This window comes from Solanum lycopersicum, chromosome 2 (assembly GCF_036512215.1).
Source record: "Solanum lycopersicum chromosome 2, SLM_r2.1".
NCBI classification, from domain to species: domain Eukaryota; kingdom Viridiplantae; phylum Streptophyta; class Magnoliopsida; order Solanales; family Solanaceae; genus Solanum; species Solanum lycopersicum.
Window position 1 is genome coordinate 49,821,669 of NC_090801.1, and position 11,486 is coordinate 49,833,154.

The window sequence follows — 11,486 nt, forward strand, 5'->3', positions numbered from 1 at the left end:
CAAAGACTAGGAGATGTATGGAGACCCATACCCGGCAAGCCGGACAGTCTCATCTCATGAGAATTACGTGAACCTCCGCCCTTCCCGAAAGAAGGCATCACCACTCATAGCTAGCCTATCGGTGCTCGGTATAAAGTTCCATTACATGCAACTCATACATCATAGAAGTTTGCTTCTAGTATGAAGACATCATAGCTCAATAGATGATTTCTCATCTCATCATTATTATTAAGTGTTTTAAACTCAATATTTTTATTAGAGTATTCATAGAGACTGGTCTCTTCATTATCTTACACTCTCATTGGTGAGTATGTATCGGTAACATTTACTTAAGCTCATTTAAAATTGCTCTCATCATATGCATTAACCTCACATCATGATTGTCACCACATTCTTCATTTCATTACGTATATCTTAGGTTCACTTATTCTTGAATGTATGTTAAACTTATATATCTATACATACAAGCCATGAGGCTTCATTTATAGTTCGTTAAGTGAATTCTTGTTTTTCTAAGATTATGTATTACAAGACTTATGTATCTTGTATATATGCCAAGATCTTTGATTTTTGATCTAAGTAGATGACATTATTCTTGAATATTTCACTCACGTATGACTTATGTATCAATACGGAGGTTTGGACACGAGAACCCAAATTTTGAATTATTTGGATATCATTTATATTTTTCATTGATTTTAGTTCTAATATTCATAAATTTAGAACTCTAAGTTAAGTCTCAACATTTTCGTGAAATAATAAATTTTTTATTTTAATTAGAATTCTAGATTAAATTTCATTCATTTACATGAAAGAATAATTTTCTAATTTAATTAGAATTCCAATTTAAATCTCAATATTTACATAAAAGAATTAATATTCTATTTTTAATTAAAATTCTAAATTAAATCTCAATGTTTACATAAGAGAATTAATTTTCCAACTTTAATTAGAATTTTAATTTACTATTATTATTATTTTTAATTAAATTCGCTTGAATAGGGAGGTTGTGGGTTCGAACCCCCACAGCCCCCTTATTTTTCCTCTCATTTTCGCTGAAGAGGAGGCTGTGAGGTGGTGGGTTCGAACCCCCACAGCCCCTCTATTTTTTTTTTTATTTAATAGGGGAGTGGCAGTGAGGTCGTGGGATCGAATCCCCACAGCCTCACGCTATTATTTGCGCCCTCCCTTCAGCGCTGAGGTCGTGGGATCGATTCCCACGCCTCGCGTTCCTTTTCTCCCTTTTAATTCGTTCCGCCCATAGCTGGGGGTCGCGAGTTCGATCCCCGCCCCCAGCATTCCCTCTTTAATTTTTTTTTTTCTTTTTCGCGAATGGGGGTCGCGGGTTCGATCCCCGCCCCCAACATTCCCTTTTTAAATCCTTTTTTTTGTTAAGGCAGCTGCAGGGAGGTCCTGGGTTCGATCCCTGCAGGCCTCAAAACGTTTTTTTTTAATTCTTTGACATCCAAAAATTTCCAGATTCTTTTTAAACCTATTTCTATGTTTTTGGAAATTTATTCCACTATTTTTCTGCACTTTTTCATCAAGTTTCACATTAGTTCTTAGGGAGATTTCATGGTTCATTCACTTCACTATGCTTCATCAAAATGAACATCACATTGCACACCCATTTCACACATAAAATACATGATAAATAAACAACTTATATACCCCAAAACAATGCCTAAAACACTGCCCTATACACACCCATACATCAACTTTTTCCGGTCATATTTTGATGATCATTATCGCGATTTCCCGCACATAAACACATTCATATTTAATTTAAACACATCATTCATGCAAAAATCTAGCAGCACAACATACCCATCCTACAAATTCATTAGGGAGCTAAGGACAAGGGCATACGAAGGGGAACAACCTTAGTTTCAAGAGTTTAAGAAACGTCCGAAAGAAAGTACTCTTGGAGAAAGAATTCCATGAGAGAAACTCATACCTTAATCGATGTTCAAACTTTAACGTTGCTGCCCGGAAAACTCCTCCAAACCACTCCCAATTCACTTCAAAGTATACCTCTCTCGACGAACCTCTCTTAGCCTTGACGTTTTGATTACTTTTTCTTTTGCTTAAAATTTTTTTGTGAGTTCTTCAAACATGAAAACTGTTGATATTATGGCAGAAATAATGTGAGGAAGATGGAGAACGTGAGAGAGGGAGTTAAGAAGCGTGAGAGAGAGAGGACTATTTGGATTAGGAGACTAATTCAAGAATTAGTCAAATAACACTTGAAATAAATAAATACAAATCTGTTTTTTTTTATTTATTTATTTATTTATTCATTTAAAACGTGAAAGGACAATTACGCCCTTAAATACTTATTTATTCTTATTTATAAAATTTTTTTTTTTGAATCGTTACATTATCCCCCCCTTAGGAACATTCGTCCCCGAATGACACTACCGTTACACATCATAATGCCAATCAGATCATAACTTAATTGCTATGTACAATCAGCCAATAGCAACAAATATGAAGAGATAAGGAACTATAGTCTTACGAGTAGGAAGCCTAACCTCAAGAGTTGAAAAGATGTGGATATCGGGATCTCATGTCGGCCTCAGCCTCCCACGTAGCACCCTCAACAAGATGGTTTCTCCACAACACCTTCACTGTGGCAATCTCCTTGTTCCTCAGCCGCTTGACATGTCTGTCTAAGATCTCAACAGGTATTTCCTCATAGGACAAGTCTTCACCAACCCCCAAACCTTCTACAGGTAGGATCGATGCTGGATCACCTAGGCACTTCTTCAACATAGAGACATGAAAGACTGGATGAACAGAAGCTAGCTCCGCAGGCAATGCTAACTCATAGGCCACCTCACCCACGCGCTGTAGGATCTCATATGGCCCCACATACCTCGGACTAAGCTTCCCTTTTCTACCAAATCGCATCACCCCTTTCATAGGCGATATCTTCAAGTAAACCTGGTCACCAACGTTAAATTCTAAGGGTCGCTTTCTGTTGTCTGCATATGACTTTTGTCGGCTGTAAGCGGTAGCCAACCTGTCTCTAATCATTCTAACTTTCTCCAAGGCCTCATGAATGATCTCTGGACCCAAAATAGATGACTCTCCAACCTCGAACCACCCAACTGGAGATCTACACCTCCTACCATACAATGCCTCAAACGGTGCCATCCCAATGCTGGAGTGATAGCTATTATTATACGAGAACTCTATCAAAGGTAGATGGTCATCCCAATTACCTCTAAAGTCAATCACACACGCTCTTAACATGTCCTCCAATGTCTGAATAGTGCGCTCTGCCTGCCCATCTGTTTGAGGATGAAAGGCAGTGCTAAGTTTCACCTGCGTGCCTAAGCTTTTCTGGAAAGATTTCCAAAAATGCGAAGTAAACTGAGCTCCTCTATCTGAAATAATAGACAAAGGGATCCCATGCCATCTCACAATCTCATCAATGTAAAGTCTCGCGTAATCCTCGGCCCTGTAAGTAGACTTCACAGGGATAAAGTGGGCAGACTTAGTCAGTCTGTCCACAATAACCCATATAGAGTCATGCTGCCTCCTAGTCCTCGGAAGACCAACAACGAAGTCCATATTAATGGCCTCCCATTTCCAAGTCGGAACCTCAATAATCTGAGTCAGACCACCAGGCTTAAGATGCTCTGCCTTAACCTGCTGACAATTAGGACACTTAGCCACATAGTCTGCAATATCCTTCTTCATGCCATCCCACCAATAAATCTGCTTAAGATCATGATACATTTTTGTGGAACCTGGATGTATGGAATATCTGGAACCATGGGCCTCTGTAACAATCTTGGTCAGTAAATCATCTACATCTGGTACGCACAACCGGTTCTGGTATCTAAGTATGCCATCATCTCCCAAAGCAAAAGACTCATTCATTTTTAACAACACTGAGTCCTTCATCTCCATCAACACAGGATCGAGATGCTGACCCTTCTTGACTTCCACTATCAGGGATGATTCAGAACTAGGGTGAACTGATACACCTCCACTAGTAGAGTCAACCAACCGTACACCCAGCCTGGCCAATCTGTGTACCTCTTTCACTAGCTCCTTCTTCTCATCCTCAACGTGGGCTGTACTCCCCATGCTCATCCTGCTCAAAGCATCAGCCACAACATTAGCCTTACCTGGATGATAGTGCACATTCATATCATAATCCTTCAACAGCTCCAACCATCTGCGTTGCCGTAGATTCAGCTCCCTCTGCGTGAACACGTACTGGAGACTCTTATGATCCGTGAACACATCCACGTGTACTCCATATAGATAATGCCTCCATAACTTCAACGCAAACACCACAGCTGCCAACTCCAAGTCATGAGTGGGATAATTCTTTTCATGAACCTTGAGCTGTCTGGAAGCATAAGCTATCACCTTACCAGCCTGCATAAGAACACATCCCAAACCGACCCTAGATGCATCGCAATAGACAGTGTAATTCTCGCCACTCTTAGGCAGAGTAAGCACCGGGGCTGAAGTGAGTCTGTCCTTGAGCTCCTGGAAACTCTTCTCACAAGTGTCCGTCCATTCAAACTTGGATTTCTTCTTTGTCAAGGTTGTAAGTGGGGCAGCAATGGAAGAAAATCCCTCCACGAACCTGCGGTAGTAACCAGCCAATCCCAGAAAGCTACGGATATCGGTGGGTGTAAGAGGCTTTGGCCATTTCTTAACTGCTTCAGTCTTTCTGGGGTCCACTTCTACACCTTGATCGGACACAACATGGCCCAGGAAGGTCACTGATCTCAGCCAGAATTCACACTTGCTGAATTTGGCATACAGCTGATGCTGTCTAAGTACCTGCAAGGTTAGTCTCAAATGCTGTTCATGCTCTTCCTTGGTCTTAGAGTAGATGAGAATGTCGTCAATGAATACTATGACGAAAGAGTCAAGGTATTCACGGAAAACTCTGTTCATGAGGTCCATAAATGCAGCAGGTGCATTCGTGAGGCCGAATGACATAACCAAGAACTCATAATGACCATAACGGGTACGAAAAGCTGTTTTTGGGACATCCCTATCCCTAACTCTAAGCTGATGATACCCTGAACGAAGATCAATCTTAGAGAAGAAACTAGACCCTTGGAGCTGATCGAACAAATCATCAATTCTGGGAAGTGGGTACTTATTCTTTATAGTGACTTTGTTGAGCTGCCGATAATCGATACACATTCTAAGGGTCCCATCCTTTTTCTTTACAAACAACACTGGAGCGCCCCAAGGGGATATGCTCGGCTGAATGAAACCCTTATCCGTGAGATCTTTTAACTGCAGCTTCAACTCCTTGAGTTCTGCTGGAGCCATTCTATAAGGAGGAATTGAGATTGGTTTAGTATCAGGTTCTAAGTCGATACCAAAGTCAATCTCTCGAAGGGGAGGGACTCCAGGCAAATCTTCAGGAAACACATCTAGGAATTCATTTACTACAGGCACCGAGTCTATGGAAGGAACATCATGATCTAAATCATTAACACTCACTAGATGACATAATAACCCTTTGGCCATCATTTTATTGGCCTTAAGATTTGAAATCAAGGGGTTAGGACGAATCGGATTGTACCCCTCCCAGACTAACTCTTCTTCATTAGGGAAACGAAACCTCACCACTCTACTACGACAGTCCAAGCAAGCATAATGGCTGTGAAGCCAGTCCATGCCAAGAATAATATCAAAATCATGCATGGGTAACTCAATCAAGTTTGCACACATAGCCTTGCCACTCACAACTATTGGGCAATTCTTGTATACCCTTTCGGTTCTCACATTTTCTCCTAAAGGCGTACTAACCACTATAGGATCATGCAGAACTTCAGGTAGTATTTCAAAGGTAAGGGCAAGCAGAGGAGTTACAAAGGAAAGCGTAGACCCTGGATCAAGTAAAGCATAAACAGAAGTTGAGAATACTTGCAGCATACCTGTGACCACATCAGCGGACTTCTCCTGCTCCTCCCTACCTTTCAAGGCATAAAATCTGTTCCTCTTCGGAGGTTCGGCTGCTGCTGCATTATGTGGGGTAGGCCTAGGCTGAGCATTACCCCCAGCCTGACCTCTGTTCTGGGGACAGTCTCTGACCATGTGTCCACTCTTACCACAACCGAAACAGGCATTAGTGCCCTGTCTACATTCTCCAAGGTGCATTCGGCCACACTTAGTACAAGTCTTCCTTGGACGCTGCATCTCACCTCCATTGCCCCTCTTGGGTTCGGGTCTGCCTCCTCTAGGCGTTGTATTTCTCTGAGGGTCAGAATTTCCAGCACTCTGTTGCCCCTTCTTGAATTTGGGCTGCTCGCGGACGCCAAAATTGTTTCTATGGCCTCCATGGCTGGGACCTGCCTGATCTTGAGGCCTAGGCCTCCTAACATCACGTACACCTCTCCTCTTTCGGCTGTCCTCTACCTGCTGGACATGCATCATTAATCTAGAAAGGTCCATATTATCATGGAGCATCGCAGCCCGACAATCTTCCTCCAGGTCTCCATTGATTCCTGTGAGGAATCTGCTCATCTCCTCCCTGCTGGTAGAAACCAAGGGAGTAGCATACCTGGATGATTTCAACAAAGTTAAGTACTCTCATCATTCTTGTTATCAAATACTAAGGGAAGTACATACCTTGATAACTTCACAAACTTCAGGGAATACTCCCTGACAGTCATGGATCCTTGCTTGAGGTTGATGAACTCCTCAACCTTGGCCTCTTTCATCTCTCTAGGGAAGAACCTTTCCAAAAATGCTGTCTTGAACAGCTCCCAGGTGACTGGCACCCCTCCTAGGACACGGCTATCTCGCCACATTTTGCACCAAGTCTGTGCAACATCTTTGAGCTGGTAGGAAGCCAACTCAGCCTTCTCAATATCAGTGGCCCCCATGGCCACCAGTATCTTATGCAACTCGTCTATAAATTCCTGGGGATCTTCTGAAGTCTTAGCCCCTGTGAAAATTGGAGGATTCATCCTCGTGAAGTCTCGCAGTCTGTCAGCTATGCTGCGAGCCGGTGGGTTTTCCCTCAGAACATCCTGCCGGTTGACTTGGGCAGTCATAGCTTGGGCCTGCATCGTGATGGCCTGTGCCATCTGGGCTAGAGATGCCCTCACCTCCGCATCAGTCAACCCAGCTGGGTTCACTGGCATGGCCACTCCTTCAGCTGGAGCCTGGGGTGGATTCTGATTACCCCTAGCTGCTGCTGCTCCCGTCCTCAGACCCTTAGTTCCCCAGGTATTCATTCTCTGAAAACAGCAAGGTTGATGTTAGACACGTTCGTAACACCAAGAATTTAAACATTAGGAAGAGCACAATAAGATAAGAAGAAGGGAAGTCTTTCCTACGCATCATGCAGTCTCTAATCCAGGATAGTGGTGCACTTCACTACCATGACTTAGAAACTACTCAATGTGATTGATGTGAACTCATTATTCGAGGAATTTAACCTAGCGCTCTGATACCAACTTTGTCACAACCGGAATCTAGACCCCAGACGAGACCGGCGTCGTTGACCTCTCAGAGGTCGCAGACAAGCCTGCTTACGTCATTCTTGCTTTACATAGATTAATTTTTTTGCGGAAAATTTGAAATTTTTGATTCTTTAATCATACTTGTTGAACATTCTTAACATTTCGTAATCGTTCATCATCAACCATCTAACATTTAAGAGATAAGCAACTGAAAGGAATAATTCATTAAGTATTAATTGTATATCGGCCAAAATAGCACCAATACAAAGTTTGAACCAAAACAGGAAAGAAACGCTAGTGGAACATGCTCCGCTAGCTCAACTCTAAAACTACGCTAGAATGTAAAACAGTAGCATCCTCGAAAGCATGAGGACCTACCAAACTCCGGATGAATACTGATGTCCGGATAGCTGCAACAACGAACCTGTAGCTCTAGCATCCACCTGTGCCTGCACCTAAAAGTAGATGTTCGTATGGAATTAGTACACACTTGTACTAAGTATGAGTATATGCAAGTACACACCAGGGACATGCATGAGGAAGAATAGCTCTTTCCTAACAACATGATTTTTGGAAGTCAAGTCAGTGGACTTGCCAAATTGAGATTTGGAAAGTTATGCCATGAGAGTGACATGCATCATTATAATTATCGTATAGCACACAAAACATAACATATTCATATAACACATAACATATAACACATACTTTCTTTCATATTATTCATTCGTATACCATGAGACCTTATTATCATAGACTTAACTTTAAGACTTTCCAAAATGAGGGCTCAACATATGGGACCTCAACTAGGGAGCCTTCTTTAGCAAACACAGAGTCTGCTTCACTCATTCATTCGTATTTCATTTCAATTCATTCATAGGCCAGTGCGAACACCAGCTATACCTAGGATGTAGTTTAAGACTTTCATCGGGTTTGCTGTGCAATGATCAGGAATGACCTAATGTCATTACCTGAATCTAGCTCACCTCTTGATTATCCTATCCTAACACCTTCGGTATCATTCATTTCTTTATATGATTCGTTTGAGGCTGGCCTCATTCATTCATTGGGAACTTTAACTTTAACCGACATAGTTCATGTGAGCATCATGAAATCCAGTGTCTTCCCCACACCGAAAAGAGGTGGAATCACCGGCCAAAGCGATTCAATAACATGCTAGCGTATATGGGAATTTAACCCCGCCAGATCCCTATAGTGGCAATATAGGTTCAAAGACTAGGAGATGTATGGAGACCCATACCCGGCAAGCCGGACAGTCTCATCTCATGAGAATTACGTGAACCTCCGCCCTTCCCGAAAGAAGGCATCACCACTCATAGCTAGCCTATCGGTGCTCGGTATAAAGTTCCATTACATGCAACTCATACATCATAGAAGTTTGCTTCTAGTATGAAGACATCATAGCTCAATAGATGATTTCTCATCTCATCATTATTATTAAGTGTTTTAAACTCAATATTTTTATTAGAGTATTCATAGAGACTGGTCTCTTCATTATCTTACACTCTCATTGGTGAGTATGTATCGGTAACATTTACTTAAGCTCATTTAAAATTGCTCTCATCATATGCATTAACCTCACATCATGATTGTCACCACATTCTTCATTTCATTACGTATATCTTAGGTTCACTTATTCTTGAATGTATGTTAAACTTATATATCTATACATACAAGCCATGAGGCTTCATTTATAGTTCGTTAAGTGAATTCTTGTTTTTCTAAGATTATGTATTACAAGACTTATGTATCTTGTATATATGCCAAGATCTTTGATTTTTGATCTAAGTAGATGACATTATTCTTGAATATTTCACTCACGTATGACTTATGTATCAATACGGAGGTTTGGACACGAGAACCCAAATTTTGAATTATTTGGATATCATTTATATTTTTCATTGATTTTAGTTCTAATATTCATAAATTTAGAACTCTAAGTTAAGTCTCAACATTTTCGTGAAATAATAAATTTTTTATTTTAATTAGAATTCTAGATTAAATTTCATTCATTTACATGAAAGAATAATTTTCTAATTTAATTAGAATTCCAATTTAAATCTCAATATTTACATAAAAGAATTAATATTCTATTTTTAATTAAAATTCTAAATTAAATCTCAATGTTTACATAAGAGAATTAATTTTCCAACTTTAATTAGAATTTTAATTTACTATTATTATTATTTTTAATTAAATTCGCTTGAATAGGGAGGTTGTGGGTTCGAACCCCCACAGCCCCCTTATTTTTCCTCTCATTTTCGCTGAAGAGGAGGCTGTGAGGTGGTGGGTTCGAACCCCCACAGCCCCTCTATTTTTTTTTTTATTTAATAGGGGAGTGGCAGTGAGGTCGTGGGATCGAATCCCCACAGCCTCACGCTATTATTTGCGCCCTCCCTTCAGCGCTGAGGTCGTGGGATCGATTCCCACGCCTCGCGTTCCTTTTCTCCCTTTTAATTCGTTCCGCCCATAGCTGGGGGTCGCGAGTTCGATCCCCGCCCCCAGCATTCCCTCTTTAATTTTTTTTTTTTCTTTTTCGCGAATGGGGGTCGCGGGTTCGATCCCCGCCCCCAACATTCCCTTTTTAAATCCTTTTTTTTGTTAAGGCAGCTGCAGGGAGGTCCTGGGTTCGATCCCTGCAGGCCTCAAAACGTTTTTTTTTAATTCTTTGACATCCAAAAATTTCCAGATTCTTTTTAAACCTATTTCTATGTTTTTGGAAATTTATTCCACTATTTTTCTGCACTTTTTCATCAAGTTTCACATTAGTTCTTAGGGAGATTTCATGGTTCATTCACTTCACTATGCTTCATCAAAATGAACATCACATTGCACACCCATTTCACACATAAAATACATGATAAATAAACAACTTATATACCCCAAAACAATGCCTAAAACACTGCCCTATACACACCCATACATCAACTTTTTCCGGTCATATTTTGATGATCATTATCGCGATTTCCCGCACATAAACACATTCATATTTAATTTAAACACATCATTCATGCAAAAATCTAGCAGCACAACATACCCATCCTACAAATTCATTAGGGAGCTAAGGACAAGGGCATACGAAGGGGAACAACCTTAGTTTCAAGAGTTTAAGAAACGTCCGAAAGAAAGTACTCTTGGAGAAAGAATTCCATGAGAGAAACTCATACCTTAATCGATGTTCAAACTTTAACGTTGCTGCCCGGAAAACTCCTCCAAACCACTCCCAATTCACTTCAAAGTATACCTCTCTCGACGAACCTCTCTTAGCCTTGACGTTTTGATTACTTTTTCTTTTGCTTAAAATTTTTTTGTGAGTTCTTCAAACATGAAAACTGTTGATATTATGGCAGAAATAATGTGAGGAAGATGGAGAACGTGAGAGAGGGAGTTAAGAAGCGTGAGAGAGAGAGGACTATTTGGATTAGGAGACTAATTCAAGAATTAGTCAAATAACACTTGAAATAAATAAATACAAATCTGTTTTTTTTTTTATTTATTTATTTATTTATTCATTTAAAACGTGAAAGGACAATTACGCCCTTAAATACTTATTTATTCTTATTTATAAATTTTTTTTTTTGAATCGTTACAGTTAAAATCTATAATTATTTATTAAATGATATTCATCCAAATAATTGTTCCTATAATAATTCCGAAATAGAATTTGTGATGGTTGGCCTAACCCAACCCGTTATTTGGGTGAAATATAATTTTTCAAGCCCATTTAAAACTAGGGGTTATAAGTTTGATCCATATAAAACCTTAACCCTTGAGGTTTTATTGAGGTCGTGTCAGGGTCGATCTATCGGTCAAAACTATTTACTTAAGGATGTTCCAATTATACTATGTCCAAGCAGATTTGCTTGTATCTAGGATATATAAACCATGCCCCCTCGCCTCCCTCCATCTCGATTGTCACTGTCTTATTCGGCTCGTGTATCTGAGATTTAGATACATGTATCTCGTGTATCGTATTATAGATACATGTTAATTATACTAAACTTTTTA

General features: G+C 40.2%; 1 protein-coding gene across 1 annotated transcript; it reads right to left on the bottom strand.

The window, feature by feature from the left end:
• Positions 1 to 2,471: 2,471 nt before the first annotated feature.
• Positions 2,472 to 7,392, bottom strand: LOC112941090 (uncharacterized). The gene is made up of 4 exons (XM_026029944.2): positions 6,622 to 7,392; positions 5,720 to 6,553; positions 4,022 to 5,623; positions 2,472 to 2,529 (listed from the first exon to the last, which is right to left on the bottom strand). Exons 1-4 carry the CDS (start codon positions 7,230 to 7,232, stop codon positions 2,472 to 2,474), a joined length of 3,105 nt encoding a protein of 1,034 aa, XP_025885729.2. The 5' UTR covers positions 7,233 to 7,392.
• Between the last annotated feature and the right edge of the window lie 4,094 nt (positions 7,393 to 11,486).

Excerpts from the sequence above, each read along its gene's own strand:
- LOC112941090 (XM_026029944.2), bottom strand. The coding sequence starts at position 7,232 with ATGAATACCTGGGGAACTAAGGGTCTGAGGACGGGAGCAGCAGCAGCT. Across the intron at positions 5,624-5,719 it reads GTTGTGAGTGGCAAGGCTAT|TAGAGTGGTGAGGTTTCGTT; the intron begins GTGTGCAAACTT and ends GGACTGTCGTAG. Across the intron at positions 2,530-4,021 it reads TTGGCCAGGCTGGGTGTACG|GCTTCCTACTCGTAAGACTA; the intron begins GTTGGTTGACTC and ends TCTTGAGGTTAG.